The sequence below is a fragment of the Salmo salar genome, chromosome 02, assembly GCF_965601325.2.
Source record: "Salmo salar chromosome 02, fSalSal1, whole genome shotgun sequence".
NCBI classification, from domain to species: domain Eukaryota; kingdom Metazoa; phylum Chordata; class Actinopteri; order Salmoniformes; family Salmonidae; genus Salmo; species Salmo salar.
The window spans coordinates 70,374,310-70,397,174 of record NC_138292.1 but is presented as its reverse complement, the minus strand read 5'-3'; the positions used below and the strand labels follow the sequence as shown (position 1 = coordinate 70,397,174).

At 40.5% G+C, this 22,865-nt stretch overlaps 1 protein-coding gene and 1 long non-coding RNA gene across 2 annotated transcripts; one reads left to right on the top strand and one right to left on the bottom strand.

The window, feature by feature from the left end:
- Positions 1 to 452: 452 nt before the first annotated feature.
- LOC145862427 (uncharacterized) lies at positions 453 to 15,713 on the bottom strand. The gene is made up of 2 exons (XR_014381877.1): positions 13,750 to 15,713; positions 453 to 1,121 (listed from the first exon to the last, which is right to left on the bottom strand). It is a non-coding gene; the product is annotated as an uncharacterized LOC145862427 (long non-coding RNA).
- On the top strand, positions 8,061 to 22,521 carry LOC145850142 (uncharacterized). The gene is made up of 3 exons (XM_045708664.2): positions 8,061 to 8,333; positions 19,354 to 19,507; positions 19,769 to 22,521. Exons 1-3 carry the CDS (start codon positions 8,325 to 8,327, stop codon positions 21,922 to 21,924), a joined length of 2,319 nt encoding a protein of 772 aa, XP_045564620.2. The 5' UTR covers positions 8,061 to 8,324; the 3' UTR covers positions 21,925 to 22,521.
- Positions 22,522 to 22,865: the final 344 nt, after the last annotated feature.

Here is a 22,865-nt window from a genome sequence, read left to right as displayed (position 1 = left end):
TATCTGTATTCACAGTCATGTGAAATCCATAGATTAGGGCCTAATTAATTTATAACAATTGACAGATTTTTTTTGTATGAACTGTAACTCAGTAAAATCGTAGAAATGTTTGTGTTTATATTTTTGTTGAGTGCAGTAATAATTGAAGAAGCTAATTGAATAAATGAATGGGGATACTAATGTTTTAGGTGTTCTGGGTAAGAACTGTTTCAATATAACTTACACCCAACAGAGTATCTGTGCTGTGAAGGGCTCAACAGTGGAACTGACCTGCACATATCAACATTCAAGTTATCCTGTAGTCAAAGAACTAAACTGGTATCTCCAAGAGAAATGTAATGAGGCGCCTAAAATCCTGAGCTTGGTGCCAGAGTATGCAGGTCGTGCTGAGTACCTTGGGACTAAAGAGAAAGACTGCACCCTGAGAATCACAGACCTGAGAGAGAGAGAGATTCAGCTGAGTACAAGTTCAGATTTAAAACACAGTATGCAGAATGGGGGTACAGCTTCCATGGAGCAACTGACTTTCACATGTAATATATAATATCAAATTGTAATCAAATCAAATGTATTTATATAGCCCTTCTTACATCAGCTGATATCTCAAAGTGTTGTACAGAAACCCAGCCTAAAACCCCAAACAGCAAGCAATGCAGGTGTAGAAGCACAGTGGCTAGGAAAAACTCCCTAGAAAGGCCAAAACCTAGGAAGAAACCTAGAGAGGAAACAGGCTATGAGGGGTGGCCAGCCATCTTCTGGCTGTGCCGGGTGGAGATTATAACAGAACATGGCCAAGATGTTCAAATGTTCATAAATGACCAGCATGGTCAAGTAATAATAATCACAGTAGTCGTCGAGGGTGCAACAAGTCAGCACCTCAAGAGTAAATCTCAGTTGGCTTTTCATAGCCGATCATTGAGAGTATCTCTACCGCTTCTGCTGTCTCTAGAGAGTTGAAAACAGCAGGTCTGGGACAGGTAGCACATCCGGTGAACAGGTCAGTGTTCCATAGCCGCAGGCAGAACAGTTGAAACTGGAGCCGCAGCACGACCAGGTGGACTGGGGGCAGCAAGGAGTCATCATGCCAGGTAGTCCTGAGACATGGTCCTAGGGCTCAGGTCCTCCGAGAGAGAGAAAGAAAGAGAGAATTAGAGAGAGCATACTTAAATTCACACAGATATAACAGACTGACCCTGGCCCCCCGACACATAAACTACTGCAGCATAAATACTGGAGGCTGAGACAGGAGGGGTCAGGAGACACTGTGGCCCCACCCGATGATACCCCCGGACAGGGCCAAACAGGCAGGATATAACCCCACCCACTTTGCCAAAGCACAGCCCCCACACCACTAGAGGGATATCTTCAACCACCAACTTACCAACCTGAGACAAGGCCGAGTATAGCCCACAAAGATCTCCGCCACGGCACAACCCAAGGGGGGGGGGCGCCAACCCAGACAGGAAGACCACGTCAGTGACTCAACCCACTCAAATGACGCACCCCTCCTAGGGACAGCATGGAAGAACACCAGTAAGCCAGTCACTCAGCCCCTGTAATAGGGTTAGAGGCAGAGAATCCCAGTGGAGAGAGGGGATCCGGCCAGGCAGAGACAGCAAGGGCGGTTCGTTGCTCCAGCCTTTCCGTTCACCTTCACACTCCTGGGCCAGACTACACTTAATCATAGGACCTACTGAAGAGATGAGTCTTCAGTAAAGACTTAAAGGTTGAGACCGAGTCTGCGTCTCTCACATGGGTAGGCAGACCATTCCATAAAAATGGAGCTCTATAGGAGAAAGCCCTGCCTCCAGCTGTTTGCTTAGAAATTCTAGGTACAATTAGGAGGCCTGCGTCTTGTGACCGTAGCGTACATGTAGGTATGTACAGCAGGACGAAATCGGAAAGATAGGTAGGAGCAAGCCCATGTAATGCTTTGTAGGTTAGCAGTAAAACCTTGAAATCAGCCCTGATTCAGAGCTGCAGGTGAAGGTGTCTTCCTCCACAGTGGAAAAGAAGAGAACACTGACCTGTAGCACCACCTGTCTTCTGACTGACAACCCCAACCCCACCTACATCTGGTACAAGAACGGACAACATCTCCATGACCCTACTTCTCAACAATACTCCTGTAATACTCTAGTGGTCTGGCGTTACTCTGCAGACAGTTACTCCTGTGCTGTAAAAGACCATGAGGAATTTATACAGTATAATAGAAAAGGTATAAAATGCCTGGTATCTTACCTTGTTATAACGTTTTAAAAAAACATATATTTTTTTATCCATTTTAGAATAAGTCTGTAACATAACAAAATGTGGGAAAAGTCAAGGGGTCTGAAAACTTTCCGAATGCACTGTAAGTGTCTATATTTTTTATTAATTTTAAATGAACCAGTCCAATACATTTCAAACACTTAAGTCTCATTATGGTTTGAGGAATTGATCAGATACGTTTTGTTTCAGGTGTTCAGGGTCAGAGCTGTTTGAATGTGACTTACACCAAGAGGAGTATATGTGCCTTGAAGTGGTCAACAGTGGACATTACCTGCACGTATAGACATCCCAGCTGGCATAACGTCACAGAAGTATCCTGGTTCAACAAATGGGAGTCTGGAGTTACTACAGATCTAAGGCAGGACCCAGAGTATGCAGGTAGTGTGAAGTACCTTCCAACTACAGACAAGGACTCCACCTTGAGAATCACAGACCTGAGAGAGAGTGACTCTGCTGAATACAAGTTTAGATTTACAACAACTGAGGTAAAATGGGGATACAGCTTCCCTGGAATAACTCTTAATGTCACAGGTAATACTGTCCTTACAGTATTATATCATCTAGTCTGTCATTATATTATTGGTAGAAATAATGACGATTGTGCTATTTTGTCTTCATTTACCCCTTTTCAGACTTGCAGGTGAAGGAGTCTCCTGGCACAGAGGAAGGGAAGTTGACACTGACCTGTAGCACCACCTGTACTCTGACAACCCCACCTACATCTGGTACAAGAACGGACAACTTCTCACCAACCCAAACACCCAAGATAACTACCTGATCCTAGACCAAGTCAGCAGTGAGGATGCAGGCAGCTCCTCCTGTGCTGTTAATGGCCACAAGAATCTCTGTTCTCCTGTTATGTTCGTTGGGGAACCAAAGTCTTTGAAGAATGCAGTTGTAGGAATCATAGTTGTTCTGATTCTCATACTCTGTGTCTTTGGGGTCATGTTGTTCAGGTGAGTGAGAGGAATTTACCCTTATTTTACATTCTTTACATTCATACATTTCCACTGGATATCATAAGGTGAATGCACCATTTTGTAAGTCGCTCTGGATAAGAGCGTCTGCTAAATGACTTAAATGTAATGTAATGTAATGTAATTCTGTTTTTTTTATCATTGATCTTGATAGATTCTTATTGATTGATTGATTGATTGATTGATTGATTCATTCATTCATCTGTTCATTCATTCCTTCATTTACAAAACAGGAAGAAGGCCTCCATATCCACCTCTGACACAAGAGACAGAAGAGACACAGTAGAGAATGGACAGGTGAGTTGGAATCAGTTGACTGAGAACTACAGTGGTCTGTGAAAGGGAAAGGGGGATACCTAGTCAGTTGTACAACTGAATGCATTCAGAGAGGTGTGGAGGGCTACCTTAATCGACATCCACGTCTTCGGGGCCCTGAATAGATCAAATCAAATTTTATTAGTCACATGTGCCAAATACAACAGGTGTAGACCTTACAGTGAAATGCTTACTTACAAGTCCCTAACCAACAATGCAGTTAAAAAAAAAAAAAAGATATAGAAATAAAAGTAACAAGTAATTAAAGAGCAGCAGTAAAAAAATTACACTAGCGAGACTATATACAGGGGGTACCGGTACAGAGTCAATGTGAGGGGGCACCGGTTAGTTGAGGTAATTGAGGTAATATGTACATGTAGGTAGAGTTATTAAAGTGGCTATGCATAGATAATAACAGAGAGTAGCAGCGGTGTAAAAGGGGGGGGGGGGGGGGACAATGCAAATATTCTGGGTAGCCATTTGGTTCAAGAGCCTTATGGCTTGGGGGTAGGAGCTGTTTAGAAGCCTCTTGGACCTAGACTCGGGGCTCCGGTACCGCTTGCCCTGCGGTAGCAGAGAGACCAGTCTATTACTGGGGTGGCTGGAGTCTTTGACAATTTTTAGGGCCTTCCTCTGATACCGCCTGGTATTGAGGTCCTGGATGGCAGGAAGCTTGGCACCAGTGATGTACTGGGCGTACACACTACCCTCTGTAGTGTCTTGCGGTCGGAGGCAGAGCAGTTGCCATACCAGGCAGTGATGCAATCAGTCAGGAGGCTCTCGATGGTGCAGCTGTAGAACCTTTTGTGTATCTGAGGACCTATGCCAAATCTTTTCAGTCTCCTGAGGGGAATAGGTTTTGTCATGCGCTCTTCACGACTGTCTTGGTGTGCATGGACCAAGTGTGCATGGTGTGCATCGACCATTCTAAACAGCTTCTACCCCCAAGCCATAAGACTCCTGAACATCTAATCTAATCTGTACTCCCCTGTATATAGTCTCGCTATTGCAATTTTACTACTGCTCTTTAATTACTTGTTACTTTTATCTCTTATTCTTACCCATATTTTTTAAACTGCATTGTTGGTTAGGGACTCATAAGTAAGCATTTCACTGTACCTGTTGTATTCGGCGCATGTGACTAATAATATTTGATTTGATTTGAATCCCAGAACATACTCCAGACTGTGCTAGCAAAACAGTCCTGTAGTTCAGCATCTGCTTCATCTGACCACTATTTTATAGACCGAGTCACTGGTGCTTCCTGCTTTAATTTTTGCTTGTAAGCAGGAATCAGGAGGATATAATTATCGTCAGATTTGCCAAATGGAGGGCGAAGGAGAGCTTTGTATGTGTCTCTCTGTGTGGAGTAAAGGTGGTCTAGAGTTTTTTTCCCTCTGGTTGCACATTTACTCTGCTGACATAATCTAATGTTTTGCTTTCGCTGTAAAGCCTTTTTGAAATCGGACAGTGTGGTTAGATAAAGGAGAGTCTTATCTTTAAAATGCTGTGAAATAGTCATATGTTTGAAAAATTGAAGTTTTTGTATTTTTGAGGAATTTGTAATTCGCGCCACGCCTATCATTGGATATTGGAGCAGGTGTTCCGCTAGCGGAACGTCTAGACGTAAGAGGTTAACCTCTCTGGGCTAGGTGGGACGAAATCGTCCCACCTACGCAACAGCCAGTGTAATCCCGTGGCGCGATTTTCAAATACCTTAGAAATGCTATTACTTCAATTTCTCAAACATATGACCATTTTACACCATTTTAAAGACAAGACTCTCATTAATCTAACCACACTGTCCGATTTCAAAAAGGCTTTACAACGAAAGCAAAACATTAGATTATGTCAGCAGAGTACCCAGCCAGAAATAATCAGACACCCATTTTTCAAGCTAGCATATAATGTCACAAAAACCCAGAAGACAGCTAAATGCAGCACTAACCTTTGATGATCTTCATCAGATGACAACCCTAGGACATTATGTTATACAATACATGCATGTTTTGTTCAATCAAGTTCATATTTATATCAAAAAACAGCTTTTTACATTAGCATGTGACGTTCAGAACTAGCATACCCCCCGCAAACCTCCGGTGAATTTATTAAATTACTCACGATAAACGTTCACAAAAAACATAACAATTATTTTAAGAATTATAGATACAGAACTCCTTTGTGCAATCGAGGTGTCCGATTTTAAAATAGCTTTTCGGTGAAAGCACATTTTGCAATATTCTGAGTACATAGCCCAGCCATCACGGCTAGCTATTTAGACACCCACCAAGTTTAGCCCTGACCAAACTCCGATTTACTATTACAAAAGTTTGATTACCTTTGGTGTTCTTCGTCAGAATGCACTCCCAGGACTGCTACTTCAATAACAAATGTTGGTTTGGTCCAAAATAATCCATCGTTATATCCAAATAGCGGCGTTTTGTTCGTGCATTCAAGACACTATCCGAAGTGTAAATAAGGGTCACGAGCATGGCGCATTTCGTGACAAAAAAATGCTAAATATTCCATTACCGTACTTCGAAGCATGTCAACCGCTGTTTAAAATCCATTTTTATGCGATTTTTCTCGTAAAAAAAGCGATAATATTCCGACCGGGAATCTGCGTTTAGGTAAACAGACGAAAGAAAACAAAGCATGAGGTCGACTCGGGCACGCGCCTGAGTCTCACAGTACTGTAACCAGCCACTACCCAAACGCGCTACTTTTTTTCAGACAGAGCCTGCAAAGCCACGATTCAGCTTTTTGCCGCCTTCTGAGAGCCCATGGGAGCCGTAGGAAGTGTCACGTAACAGCAGAGATCCTCTGTAATGGATAGAGATAATCAAGAAGGGCAAGAAATTGTCAGACAGGGCACTTCCTGCATGGAATCTTCTCAGGTTTTGGCCTGCCAAATGAGTTCTGTTATACTCACAGACACCATTCAAACAGTTTTAGAAACTTTGGAGTGTTTTCTATCCAAAGCTAATAATTATATGCATATTCTAGTTTCTGGGCAGGAGTAGTAACCAGATTAAATCGGGTACGTTTTTTATCCGGCCGTGTCAATACTGCCCCCTAGACCTAACAGGTTAATGAACTCTGTAGGGTCTTCTCAGCTGCCCTTTATGACCCATTGTTGAACAAGACACGCCCACTAGGGCACATTACTCTACCAATTCTTTGTGACGATAATTACTGTTTGTATGCTTTCTGTGAATTACTTAGTTTAGTAAATAAATGATTTTAAGACAATTGATGTATGGATGACTCTTAGTAAAGACTGGGTTCGTGCAGATACAACAATTTACGACGTTTGGAATGAGACTGGAAGCGAGGTAAAATACACCATTTAAACCAGAAGACAATCGGCCTATACTATAATAGAATATAATATATAATGTTATAATATAGGAAAGTTATATTAGGAAAATTATAACTTTGTAATCTGAATATTTTCCTTGGTGCCCCGATCTCCTAGTTAATTACAATTAAACGATTAATCAGTTTGATCGCGTGATAATAATTACAGGGAGTTAATTGATAAACATGTCTTCAGTTTAATGGTACCCCAAAGACACGACAGTACATTTGGCTGTAGAAGAAAGACTTACGCAATGGTGTAAAGTACTTAAGTGAAAATACTTTAAAGTACTACTTAAATAGTTTTTGGGGGTATCTGTACTGTACTATTTATATATTTGACAACTTTTACTTCACTACATTCCTAAAGAAAATTATGTTATTTTTACTCCATACATTTTCAGTGACACCCAAAAGTACTTGTTACATTTTGAATGCATAGCAGGACTGAAAATGGTTCAATTCACATACTTATCAAGAGAACATCCCTGGACATCCCTACTGCCTCTGATCTTGCGGACTGACTAAACACAAATGTTTTGTTTGTAAATGATATCTGAGTGTGCCCCTGCCTATCCGTAAATTTAAAAAACAAGAAAATTGTGCCATCTGGTTTGCTTAGTTTAAGGATATTTTAATTTCATACTTTTACTTTTAATTCTTAAGTATATTTGAGATATTACGTTTACTTTTGATACTATATATTTGATACTGTATATTTAAACCCAATTACTTTTAGACTTTTACTCAAGTAGCATTTTATTGGGTTTAATTTTCTATTATGGTATCTTTACTCTTACTTAAGTATGACACTTGGGTACTTTTTCCACCACTGGAAGTACGTTTATTTTTGACTAGAGAATTACTTGTGAATTAGGTTTGATGCACCTGTTGCAGTGACTTGCATACATAGCTCTTTGTCCTTTCTGTGCTGGTAGTGTACAGCAGCTGCCTATATCACCAGCGAAAGACCAGAACAAGTCATTCCCAGACACTCCCTCACTAGAGATCGGCGCGTTGAGATACTCCCTCTTTGCGCATGTGTTCCAAATGGCTGCTAGGTAAAAGTAGACGATAGCAGAAAACAGGATTCTTAGTGAAAGGGGGTGTTGTTGAACGTTTTCTTGACATTACTCGACTTTTATAGATCACAGAAAATGTTATCCAGGAACTTTCTGAAGTAATATTAGGCTACTTGTGACGTTTATTTTTGCTAACTTAATTACGATATTTAAATAGATGTTTGATTGCTCTGGTCTAGGGGCGCATCAGTTGCAGCCTTGAGAATTGAATTTTCTCTCCGCAACTCCCTTGTCATTATCTGAACACTACAACAAAGTTGTCTAACTGTACTGTAACCTACAACATTTAATATCATACAAAGAAACAATAGCTTCCACAATGGATCGGGTAAGTCTGGTTATAACAGTATATGCCCGCTGTGTTTTATAAAATGTCTAGGCCTAGTTTCATCATCTTTGAACCTCAACATTGCTGTGTTCTCTTTGGGGCGGCAGGTAGCCTAGTGGTTAGAGCGTTGGGCCAGTAACCGAATCCACGAGCTGACAAGGTTAACGTCTGTCGTTCTGGCCCTGAACAAGGCAGTTAATCCATTGTTCATAAACCGTCATTCTAAATAAGATTTATTTTCTATATCGGGCTTGCCTAGTTAAATAAAGGTTACATTTAAATTTTAAAAAGTAGCCTACAACTATATCATTTGTATTGTAACGACCCTGGGTTATAACGGCGGATATCGACTCTGCCGCTCGAGCATGCTTTTGCGGTATTAGCGCGCTGGACTTCGGGCTAGAAGGTCGAGGGTTTGAGACCTGCTCCCAGCTTGTTTCATTACAGTATTTATTATGGATCCCCATTCGTTGCCAACGCAGCAGCTACTCTTCCTGGGGTCCAGCAAAATGAAGGCAGTTCATACAATCATGTTTAGGAATCTGTGACAATAACCTAATTCTCTCCTTCCTCCCGAAGTGTTCACATTCCTTCACTGATTTCTTGCGTATTAGACATTATTTGACCAGATATTCAAGTGGCCGTTCCAACAAAGAAAATAAATGGCTGCAGTCCAAACACGTTGTTTTTCCTTCGGGGGTATCCACGTCGAAACCGGATGCAGTTTGATTGCCATCTTAAGGGAGGTCCAATTCCCAAACTTTTTTAATTTTTTTCATATTTTTTTTTTATAACAGTAACATGCAAAACATAAACATAACAGCCAGAGGAATTCCAAAGAAATGAGAAAAAAAAGAAGAAAAAACTATTCCACATTATATCAAATCAAATACAGACATATAGCGAATACATTTTCTTGACATTTTGTTTTGTATACGTTTTAAAAACTAAATAGTTTTCCTAATCAGATTAAAAAAAATGAAAGGGGCTTTTTCTTCATAAATTTTGATTTGTGTATGAAATATTTTCCTAATAAAATAAAGAGATTTATGACATACTCACGTTCAAGTGTGGAATCAGTGTAGTAAAATAATATGTCAAACTTGTATGCAATTTGAGGCCAAGATGTATTTTTACATCAGTCCAGACCACTTCACTATATAAACAATTACAGAATAAGTGTTCAATAGATTCAGTTTCTAGTTCACAAAAACTGCATTCACTGGTAACATCAAGTATATACAGTGGGGGGAAAAAGTATTTGATCCCCTGCTGATTTTGTACGTTTGCCCACTTACAAAGAAATGATCAGTCTATAATTTTAATGGTAGATTTATTTGAACAGTGAGAGACAGAATAACAACAAAAAAATCCTGAAAAACACATGTCAAAAATGTTATAAAATGATTTGCATTTTAATGAGGGAAATAAGTATTTGACCCCTCTGCAAAACATGACTTAGTACTTGGTGGCAAAACCCTTGTTGGCAATCAGAGGTCAGACGTTTCTTGTAGTTGGCCACCAGGTTTGCACACATCTCAGGAGGGATTTTGTCCCACTCCTCTTTGCAGATCTTCTCCAAGTCATTAAGGTTTCGAGGCTGACGTTTAGCAACTCGAACCTTCAGCTCCCTCCACAGATTTTCTACGGGATTAAGGTCTGGAGACTGGCTAGGCCACTCCAGGACCTTAATGTGCTTCTTCTTGAGCCACTCCTTTGTTGCCTTGGCCGTGTGTTTTGGGTCATTGTCATGCTGGAATACCCATCCATGACCTATTTTCAATACCCTGGCTAAGGGAAGGATGTTCTCACCCAAGATTTGACGGTACATGGCCTCGTCCATCGTCCCTTTGATGCGGTGAAGTTGTCCTATCCCCTTAGCAGAAAAACACCCCCAAAGCATAATGTTTCCACCTCCATGTTTGACGGTGGAGATGGTGTTCTTGGGGTCATAGGCAGCATTCGTCCTCCTCCTCCAAACACGGCGAGTTGAGTTGATGCCAAAGAGCTCCATTTTGGTCTCATCTGACCACAACACTTTCACCAGTTGTCCTCTGAATCATTCAGATGTTCATTGGCAAACTTCAGACGGGCATGTATATGTGCTTTCTTGAGCAGGGGGACCTTGCGGGCGCTGCAGGATTTCAGTCCTTCACGGCATAGTGTGTTACCAATTGTTTTCTTGGTGACTATGGTCCCAGCTGCCTTGATCATTGACAAGATCCTCCCGTGTAGTTCTGGGCTGATTCCTCACCGTTCTCATGATCATTGCAACTCCACGAGGTGAGATCTTGCATGGAGCCCCAGGCCGAGGGATATTGACAGTTCTTTTGTGTTTCTTCCATTTGCGAATAATCGCACCAACTGTTGTCACCTTCTCACCAAGTTGCTTGGCGATGGCCTTGTAGCCCATTCCAGCCTTGTGTAGGTCTACAATCTTGTCCCTGACATCCTTGGAGAGCTCTTTGGTCTTGGCCATGGTGGAGGGTTTGGAATCTGATTGATTGATTGCTTCTGTGGACAGGTGTCTTTTTTACAGGTAACAAGCTGCGGATAGGAGCACTCCCTTTAAGAGTGTGCTCCTAACCTCAGCTCATTACCTGTATAAAAGACACCGGGGAGCCAGAAATCTTTCTGATTGAGAGGGGGTAAAATACTTATTTCCCTCATTAAAATGCAAATCAATTTATAACATTTTTGACATGCGTTTTTTCTGGATATTTTAGTTGTTATTCTGTCTCTCATTGTTCAAATAAACCTACCATTAAAAGTATAGACTCATCCTTTCTTCATCAGTGGGAAAACGTGCAAAATCAGCAGGGGATCAAATACTTTTTTCCCCCACTGTATTTAGAAATCAAGCTATTACACGGATAGAATCTATGTATTATCTTAAAGGAGATCTCCTTTACTTTATTGGTCACCATAAATTTGTGTGGAGTGAGCCAAGCACGGCGCCAGTTTACATCAAACGATGAACCCCAAGAAAATATCTCAGAGGGAATAGACTTCCTGTAGAAAATATCCTTTAATAAACGATTGTTGAATTTTGTATGTAGTAGACCAATGCCATTCACCTGAATATCGCTTACAATCGGAGATATTCCAAAATATGCATTATTCTGAACTAAAGTTTTTATCCCACTAGGTATAGCTTTAATAACAGTGTCATATTCCTTGCTTGAAACCTCAAAGTTGTATCTTTCCATAAATTCTCTCCTTGTAAATAGATTCCCACTAATATTAACTAATTGGCTGACAAGGACAATGTTTTTCGAGAACCATTTATGGTTAAATAACATCTTGTTTCTATGTAATATCGACCCATTGTTCCATATAAAACATTTATGAGGTGAAAAGTTGTGTTCATACAACAAAGCCCAGCACATTAAAGCCTGCTTGTGAAAATATGCCAGTTTCACAGGAAGTTTACCCACAATATATGGACATTGTAGTAAAAAATTAAGCCCTCCAAGCTTCTGGAAAACAAAATTAGGTATAATATTCCAGAAACTGAGGATTTTTTATGTATCTTTTAATCCAGTTGACCTTTGATATCTGATTGAAGAGAGTGAAATCTAAGACATTTAGACCGCCATCACACACCCTGTTGGTGATAACATCTCTTTTTATCTTATGTGGCTTGTTTTTCCATATGAAGTTGTACAAAAGCCTATCTAAGGTACAGCAAGTGGATTTGGGAATATCAATAGAAAAAAAAAAAAGATAGCCCCTCAGCTTTGGATAAAAGCACCCTTCCTTGAAGACTTAAATCCCTCCCTAACCATGAGGATAATTTTTTTTTGGACAGATTCAGTTACAGGGTTCAAATTAAGATCATTCATAGCCTTAAGATTTTTGCTGATCTTTACACCAAGGTAGGTTACAGTATCTTTTTCAGAGATGTTACAATCTGCTGGATTGACAGCTCCTTTCAAAACAAACATCTCACATTTGGAAAGATTTAATGCAAAACCTGAGATTTTGGAGAACTGCTTCACGATATCCAATGCTAATCTAGCTTGAGACATTTTTCAAAAAAAGTGAGGTGTCATCCGCCAGTTGGGATATCTTGATCTCTCTGGCCTGGAATGTAATGCCTTCAAATGGACTTTTATGAACTAATGAGCATAACATTTGAGATACTAACAAAAATAAAAAAAGGTGAAATTGGACAACCTTGTCGTATTCCTTTGTAAATGTTAAACCTCGAGGATGTTCCATGACAGAGTTTGATACAGCTATTGCCACAAGTATACAGAGTTCTAATAGCATCAACAAAAAAACAACCAAATTTGAAATGCTTAAGACAATCAAAGATAAAATTGTGACTTACTGTATCAAATGCTTTCTGAAAATCCAAAAATAGGATAACAGGGAAGTCATCTAATAGATCACAATACTCAACCAAGTCTAACACCAGCCTCAGATTATTAGATATATGGTGCCCTTTCATAAACCATGATTGACATTCATCAATCATCATTTAAGCAAGACTTTAACCTTTTTGCAAAGATTAAGGCTATAATTTTGTAGTCGTTATTTAGGAGTGTGATTGGACGCCAATTATCAGTACTTAGGAGATCCTTGTGTGGTTTAGGTATAAGAGTAATAACCCCTTGCTTCAGAGAGGCAGGTAGTTCTCCCTTCTTTATAGCCTCCTTAAAGGTTTCAAGTAAAAAAGGTGCTATTTCTTCAGAGAATATTTTGTAAAATTCAGAGGTTAATCCATCACAACCTGGAGATTTGTTCTTTTTTAACTGAGCAACCCCGTACTGGATGTCCATAAAGGATAGATCTTGGCAACAAGACTGATTGAGTTCTTCACTCACCGAATTAACATTCTCTATAGAATCAAGGAGATCCTTAGAGTCACTCAAATTGTTATCTAAGGAGTAAAGATTCTCATAAAACCTAGTGGTAAAGTCTTATAACAACTCTCTATCCTCAGTGGTAACCCCATTAATCTTAACTTTCCGAAGTGTGTTGAGTTCCCCTCTCCTCTTTTCCAAAAAAAAAAAATATCTACTGTTCTTTTCACCTTTTTCAAGCCATTGTTTTCTAGATCTTATGAAAGCTCCTCTAGCCTTTTCCTCATACAATGTATCTAGTTGATTCTGTAAATCATTCAATTTATTTTTCTCATTAAGATCAAGATGCTCAATCTCTGTGATATCGGCAATTGTTTTAGAGAGTTCAGCTACCTCACATCTCCTTCTTAAAGCAAGTCGTTTTCCATAAGCAATACAGGCTGAGTGGATTTTAAATTTCAGCAGTTCCCAATATTTCCCATATTCTGCATTAGATGTAGCTAAACTCCAGTAAACCGAAATTAGATTTTTAATCACATTTTTTAAATCATCATGCAATAACAATGAGTTATTTAATTTCCAATAACCACCAGAGTATTTCTTACCATCATTGCTGCACATTCTTACAGTCAACCATATGACTTTATGATCCGTCAGGACTGCAGGCAGTATTTTTACCTCTACAGTGTTGGACTCAAGACTAGAGGTTATCACCCACAAATCAATTCTTGATTGTAAAGAACGATCTCTATTACTCCATGTGTATTGTATCTCTCCAGGGGTTTTTACTCTCCATATGTCAATTAAGTCCAGGCTTTGGCAGAAATTCACCAACTTGTTCACACCAATGTTAGGCCTATGAGGCAATCTATCAGTCTCATTAGAATAAACCATATTAAAATCTCCAACTGTAATCTGACTGGATGGATATTTTCTCAGAAGACTTTTAAGAATTTCTTCAATTTCCTGTAGAAGTTAGTTATTTGGAGGACTAGGACAGTATCCATATACATTACACAACACAAATAATCTGTCCATGTGGTTGATGACCGCTACTAGCCAATGTCCATTGGAGTCCATTTGAGTAAACAAAAATTTCCCTTTGAAATTGTGTGCTAAAATTGCAACCCCAGCTGAATGATTTGTCCCGTGGGCCAACAAAAATGACATTGCCCCACTGATTTTTCCAATAATTATAGTCCTCTTTGCATGAATGTGTTTCTTAAACGAATACAAGATCTGCGTTGCAGTCCTTACAAAACCAAAAAAAGCTTTTCTCTTCAACAGGTTTCGTATTCACTGGCATTGATTGACATAAACTTCAAGTCCATATCTATAGAATAGAAAGAAAAATCCTATGCAATCTCAACTTTACCCTCTCTATAAAAAGTTGCTTCATATATGTATTAACAGAAGTCTTAACTTGTAAAACAGTAACACCATATTTCAAAACTAAAACGTTCAGTTTGCAGTGAGGAAGGAGCTACCTTGTAAACCTACCGACAGAAAAAATCACCCCGGTCGTATTTATTTTCCGTTGGCGAAAAAGGCTCTGATTCCCCTGTAGTATCCACCCTTTCCTTGATTTTGGACCTGTTGTTCAAGAGGCCACCATTTTGCCTTTGCTGCCTTGTCTGCTGCAGTCAAGTCCTCCCCGAATCTAAGTTCTCTCTTTCAGAAAGGCGCTTTCCTTTGCTTTCTTCCAAACTGCATCTCTCGCTGTGCGAAAAGCAAACTGGATGATGATCGAGCGGCTGACGATGGCATCTTGTTTCTTCCCAATACGATGAGCGACATCCACAGCCATATCCATCGGGGAAGTCCCGTGCCACACGGTTACAGATGTCTCTTACTAAGCGCTTCATATTCTCATCCTGGTCCTCCGGGACACCGTAAAGCTGTAGCCCCCACCTTCTCCAGTATCGCTCTGCTTCCGATAAGCGCTCTTGCATGTCTGCGATGGTCTTCTCCTGAGCAGTGCGTTTCTCAGACGTAGCAGTGTTTGCAAGTTTAAGCTCTTCGATACTCTTGTATGCATGATTCAGAGAGGTCTCGAGGTCAACTATTGTGTTTTCGTGTATCATTTTCTCCAGACCATCGGCTCTTTCGTTTATCTTTGCAGAGACAGCATCGATTATGTTGACCTGTAGTTCGCGCAAAGACAATTCTTTCTGTGTCTTTTTGGGTGCAGGACTATTGACTGCATTTTCAGAATCAACCGAATGTGCAGCATCCTCCATTTCTTCTCCTGAGGAGTCAGGTGGCGGTTTTTCTCCAGTGTATGAGTGCTCAGCTAGCAACTGCCTTCTCCTCCCTTTGCTCTTTCGCACATTTTTTCCTTCCATTTCTCAAATTTCCAGATCAAATTAGCGGTCAACTAAGCGTTGTTCTCTATTATGTTTACTATAAGCCAAGTTCCGTTACATTTAAGTAAGTTTGCGAGGGATAAAAGTTAAGGTTACTCGGAGCAAGCTGAAATCTCGTCTGCACTCGCCGCCATCTTTTCCCGGCTTTTTCCAATTCCCTAACGTTGGCCCTGGATTTAGCTTGAAGGAGCGATTGAACAACTTTGGTCACTTACGGGGTTGATATGACCCACAATTCATTGCAAACTGTAGTCACATGTCAAACTCTGGTGGCCGCTAAGTGTCATATTTAATCAACACCCTGCATTTTCGGTATCTCAGTAAAAATATGAAGCTAGCTTGCAATTATAAAAATATATATTAGTGTTGGCAAATTGGCTTAGTTTTGTAGTGAGGAGTGCAATTCCGAAATGTATTTGAATAAATGACCAAACTATAAAACTAGCTAGCCAGCTATGGGTAACTGTAGCTAGCTACCTGACAGGAGTGCTAGTGTTGGGGATTTTCCAGTACCTATACTGTTTTCTTAGAAGTAGTAAGCAGAATCGATATAGGGTTAACCATTGGTTCTGCTTACACATATACTAATGTGTATGTGCAAGCTGAGTCAATACAGACTTAACCATTCTGGGTCACGCCTGGTCTTCTGAAGGCTATTGGACATGCACATTAGTTAATCATTTATAGGCACCATTAGCCTGGTCTTGTGAAGGCCATTGGACATTTACATTAGTTAATCATTTACAGGAACCACTAGACATGTACCTGTATTAGGGAGGTACAGTTGATGTCGGAAGTTTACATCCACCTTAGCCAAATACATTTAAACTCAGTTTTTCACAATTCCTGACATTTAATCCTAGTAAAAATTCCCTGTCTTAGGTCAGTTAGGATCACCACTTTATTTTAAGAATGTGAAATGTCAGAATAATAGTAGAGAGAATGATTTATTTCAGCTTTTATTTCTTTTATCACATTCCCAACGGGTCAGAAGTTTACACACACTCAATTAGAATTTGGAATCATTGCCTTTAAATTGTTTAACTTGGGTCAAACGTTTCAGGTAGCCTTCCACAAGCTTCCCACAATAAGTTGGGTGACTTTTGGCCCATTCTTCCTGACAGAGCTGGTGTAACTGAGTCAGGTTTGTAGGCCTCCTTGTTCGCACACACATTTTCAGTTCTGCCCACTTATTTTCTATAGGATTGAGGTCAGGGCTTTGTGATGGCCACTCCAATACCTTGACTTTGTTGTCCTTAAGCCATTTTGCCAATTGATAATTGTGATTTTGCCATTGTAATTGTTTGTTAGATACATTTTAGACTACAAATGCTATGATCGTATGATATCCATTTGTTTGTCTTTTTGTATGTTCTTTGTATGCCATTTTTTTAAATATTTGAGTTAACCAATGATATTAGGCCATACTTGGCCATGATTACAAACACCTGTGTGTCTCTTGACACTATATAAATGACTCATCTCGCAGTGTTTGATGATACCCTGATGAAGACAGCTTCGCTGTCGAAACGTTGGTGATTACATTTTTGCATCTGAGCTCTTAGAGTGTGCGGCTTTCCTTTATTTTCCACTCCAATACCTTGACTTGGTTGTGCTTAAGCCATTTTGCCACAACTTTGGAAGTATGCTTGGGGTCATTGTCCATTTGGAAGACCCATTTGCGACCAAGCTTTAACTTCCTTACTGATGTCTTAAGATGATGCTTCAATATATCCACATAATTTTCCTTTCCTCATGATGCCATCTATTTTGTTACATGCACCAGTCCCTCCTGCAGAAAAGCACCCCCACAACATGATGCTGCCACCCCCGTGCTTGACGGTTGGGATGGGGTTCTTCGGCTTGCAAGCGTTTCCCTTTTTCCTCCAAACATAACGATGGTCATTTTGGCCAAACAGTTCTATTTTTGTTTCATCAGACCAGAGGACATTTCTCCAAAAATTACGATCTTTGTCCCCATGTGCCGTTGCAAACCGTAGTCTGGCTTTTTTATGGCTGTTTTGGAGCAGTGGCTTCTTCCTTGCTGAGCGGCCTTTCAGGTTATGTCGATATAAGACTCGTTTTACTGTGGATATAGATACTTTTGTACCTGTTTCCCCCAGCATCTTCACAAGGTCCTTTGCTGCTGTTCTGGGATTGATTTGCACTTTTTGCACCAAAGTATGTACATCTCTTGGAGACAGAACGCATCTCCTTCCTGAGCTGTATGATGGCTGCGTGGTCCCATGGTGTTTATACTTGCATACAATTGTTTGTACAGATGAACGTGGTACCCTCAGGCGTTTGGAAATTGCTCCCAAGGATGAACCAGACTTGTGGAGGTTTACATTTTTTTCTGAGGTCTTGACTGATTTATTTTGATTGTCCCATGATGTCAAGCAAAGAGGCACTGGGTTTGAAGGTAGGCCTTGAAATACATCCACAGGTACACCTCCAATTGACTCAAATGATGTCAATTAGCCTATCAGAAGTTTCTAAAGCCATGACATCATTTTCTGGAATTTTCCAAGCTGTTTAAAGGCACAGTCAACTTGGTGTATGTAAACTTCTGACCCACTGAAATTGTGATACAGTGAAATAATCTGTCTGTAAACAATTGTTGAAAAAATTACTTGTGTCATGCACAAAGTAGATGTCCTAACTGACTTGCCAAAACTATAGTTTGTTAACAAGAAATTTGTAGAGTGGTTTAAAAACTATTTTTAATGACTCCAACCTAAATGTATGTAAACTTCTGACTTCAACTGTATATATATTATATATATAATATTATATATATATTTTTTGTAATAGTACTATGGTGATGCCACCAATATAATCTAAGATGGGTGTAAATAAGTCAGAAGTGAGACAAAAAGATAATGGTGGCGAAATGTCAAAGGGTATTTTGCATAAAGAGGAGTGACTATGTAATGGTGAAACTGTATAAAAGAAGTGTGCTGAGACTGGCGAAGTCAGATGATCCTTGGACCAGCTTGGCTTTGTAATAGTCTATATAAATTTAATGTTCCGGTATCTGAGAAATATTATTGGACCAATATTTCCACGACGCTAGCTAGATACGTTAGCTTACTAGGTACATTGATAGCTTTAGGTTGGTTGTTTTTAAGTTAAACTTCAAGATTTCCACCAAGGACGTTGCCTCCGATCTTCACTCTCCCTCGCTTGGGCAAGGGACATTTTAAGGTACACTCGGATGTAAAACGCAATTCAAGATCTGAGGGTTTAGGGCCGAGGGTTGTTGAGTTTGAAACGCAGCTGGAAGGCAATCGGGAAGAGGCAAGATCAGGTGGGACCATTATAGCCAATGAGAGGGCAGATATGCGTGTTTTCACTAGTTGCCACAATGTCGAACATCTATATCGTATTTTTATTTATTTAGGGTTAGGCATAAAGTTTGTGTTTTCAAGGTTAAGGTTAAAAATCACATTTTAAAAGATCAGTTGTAGAAATGGATGTGGTTTATGGCTTTGTTTGTGGTAACTAGTGACGACCAAAGTGTTTTTTTTCCTCAAAGTTGCCGGGATGTCACGTGTCCTACTTTTACCAATACACTCCTAACAACCAACTCGTTACGAAAATGTATATAAGATCAAATAAGCCAGAAGCCAGATTTTGGGCCCAGTTATCCCTCTTGCGTTGTTTGATAGGAAATGACTGGTATAACAAATATGGTGGAAACTAGCCCATGCCCACCAATCCAATGCTCTTAGATTTGTGGGTTGTGGTGAACGATTGAACATTTCAGGTAAAAGGAGGTTTAGACTGAATTAATACAATATTTGGTTTAATGATCAACTGTAAACTTCTTGTGGCCAACAGGACAAAGCTAGTCCGTCCCCCTCCACACTCCAGGAGTCCCCAGGTCGACCGCCTCTCCGTACTTTACTGCTGGTTCTGGTCGACTGTAGGAAAACACCAGGGCAGAGTGGAACTGAGAGACGAGAAGAGGAACATGGAGATATGATTTCATTAAGTAAGAACCATGGTGTGTGGATTAGTCTGCTTCTGTAACAATTAATTGTTTAATTTTATTGATGAAAATATTTGGTAGTTCCACCCAATTTTGAGAAGTGTAACTTGGTCCCCCCAAAAAACGTTTGATTTCACCTAATTTTAACTTTCGTTCATGAAGAGCACCTTTGATTTCATAAAAGGCCTTAATTTCATGGAAGGACCCATCTGTTTATGGACCCATATTCGCAAAACCTAAGTTTTCAATGTCTTTGTTTCACAGGGGACATCCCTAATCATTGCTCTCTTAGTGGGAGGGGCTTATCATCTGGGGAGCCTCAACAACGTCATGATGCTGACAAGAAAGAGAAGAGTCTCTCCAGATCAGAACACCTCAAGAAACACCAGCATAGAGGTATAGGGAAGAAACCTCACCACTGCTGCTCTGTCTGTGGGAAGAGTTTGGCTAAACAAGACTTGACAATTCATGAGCAAATTCACACTCTGGAGCATGCATCTAAAACCTTAAAATATCATCAGAGAATTCATTCAGGGGAGGGACCTTATACCTGCTTTGATTGTGGGAAATACTTAAATCAGTCAGGAGCCCAGACTAAACACAAACACACAGGAGAGAAGCCTTATAGCTGTGTTCAGTGTTGGAAGAGCTTCAATAAGTCAGGACACCTGACTAGACACCAACGCATACACACAGGAGAGAAGCCTTATAGCTGTGATCAGTGTGGGAAGAGGTTTACTCAAAGTTACGATCTGACTGTACACCAGCGCATACACACAGGAGAGAAACCTTATAGCTGTGATCAGTGTGGGAAGAGTTTCAATGACTCAGGATCCATGATTGCACACCAACGCATACACACAGGAGAGAAGCCTTATAGCTGTGTTCAGTGTGGGAAGAGTTTCAATCAATCAGGAGCCCTGACTACACACCAACGCATACACACAGGAGAGAAACCTTATAGCTGTGACCAGTGTGGGAAGAGCTTCAATAATTCAGGAGCCCTGACTACACACCAACGCATACACACAGGAGAGAAACCTTATAGCTGTGACCAGTGTGGGAAGAGTTTCAATCAATCAGGAGCCCTGACTACACACCAACGCATACACACAGGAGAGAAGCCTTATAGTTGTGATCAGTGTGGGAAGAGTTTCAATCAATCAGGAGCCCTGACTACACACCAACGCATACACACAGGAGAGAAACCTTATAGCTGTGATCAGTGTGGGAAGAGTTTCAGTGACTCAGGATCCATGATTCTACACCAACGCATACACACAGGAGAGAAGCCTTATAGCTGTGATCATTGTGGGAAGAGCTTCAATCAATCAGAAACCCTGAGCAAACATCAACGCATACACACAGGAGAGAAGCCTTATAGCTGTGATCAGTGTGGGAAGAGCTTCAATCAATCAGGAGACCTAACTAGACACCAACGCATACACACAGGAGAGAAACCTTATAGCTGTGATCAGTGTGGGAAGAGCTTCAGTCGATCAGGAGACCTGACTACACACCAACGCATACACACAGGAGAGAAGCCTTATAGCTGTGATCAGTGTGGGAAGAGTTTCAATCACTCAGGAGACCTGACTATACACCAACGCATACACACAGGAGAGAAGCCTTATAGCTGTGATCAGTGTGGGAAGAGCTTCAATCACTCAGGAGCCCTGACTACACACCAACGCATACACACAGGAGAGAAGCCTTATAGCTGTGATCAGTGTGGGAAGAGCTTCAATAATTCAGGAGACCTGACTAAACACCAACGCATACACACTGGAGAGAAGCCTTATAGCTGTATTCAGTGTGGGAAGAGCTTCAATCAATCAGGACACCTGTCTGAACACCAACGCATACACACAGGAGAGAAGCCTTATAGCTGTGATCAGTGTGGGAAGAGCTTCAATCAATCAGGACACCTGTCTGAACACCAACGCATTCACACAGGAGAGAAGCCTTATAGTTGTGATCAGTGTGGGAAGAGCTTCAATCACTCAGGACACCTGACTAAACACCAACGCATACACACAGGAGAGAAGCCTTATAGCTGTGATCGGTGTGGGAAGAGCTTCAATCACTCAGGAGACCTGACTACACACCAACGCATACACACAGGAGAGAAGCCTTATAGCTGTGATCAGTGTGGGAAGAGCTTCAATCAATCAGGACACCTGTCTGAACACCAACGCATACACACAGGAGAGAAGCCTTATAGCTGTGATCAGTGTGGGAAGAGCTTCAATCAATCAGGACACCTGTCTGAACACCAACGCATACACACAGGAGAGAAATCTTACTCCTGTCTATGTGGAAAGAGATTTGCTCATTCAGGGTCACTGAAAAAACACCAGAAAGCTCAAACATGTTTTCTTTCATCTCCCTCCTCTCTGGCACTGGTTCCAGATCCCTAAATAAAGTTTAAATAGAAAACATATTGTAAAGAGTAATGTCTCCCATTCTCTAACAGTTTACTAAATTTGATTGCCATGGTATCCTGTGTAGCATAATATGCAGCTCTGGATCCATATGTATCAAGCGTCTTGGAGTAGGAGTGCTGTGTGTGTGGTGGGGTGGGGGTGTTCAGAGCTGTATCTTATTTCATTAACTCCTATTATCCATTAAATAATGTATAATAAAATGTTTCACCAATAGTAGGTGTATATTCATGTGATGGAAATGTTGTCTGAAGAGAGAGCTTTGAATTGTACATCTTGTCTCATACAATCATTGGTTCCTGTAGGTGCTGGGTAGAGATGTGAGGGGGAGACGGTCATGACCCCCTCAGACATTTTGACAGAACATCCAGAATATGTTCTATAAGTTACATGCAGGAACCAAACGTTAATGATGAATAATGTAAATCATTCAAATATAACTTGTCTGTGTAAGCAGTATATAAGAGAACTAACGGGACTGCCCCGAAAGAGCTCCCGACCGATGTGTACTATGGTGCATTAAGTTTGTTGCAACCTCTCCAGCTTGCTGATAATAAAGAATGATGCATTTAAGTTTGACTGAGTCCTTGGTAGTAATTTCCATGACACATGTATTGAAAAATACATTAAATCCTTTATCCTATGTCGCACTGCATGAGGCAAATGGTGGTCACACCAGATTCTGACTACCGTTTTTTTAAGGTATCTGTGACCAACAGATGCATAACAGTTGAAGTCGGATGTTTACATCCACCTTAGCCAAATACATTTAAACTCAGTTTTTCACAATTCCTGTCATTTAATCCTAGTAAAAATTCCCTGTCTTAGGTCAGTTAGGATCACCACTTTATTTTAAGAATGTGAAATGTCAGAATAATAGTAGAGAGTGATTTATTTCAGCTTTTATTTATTTCATC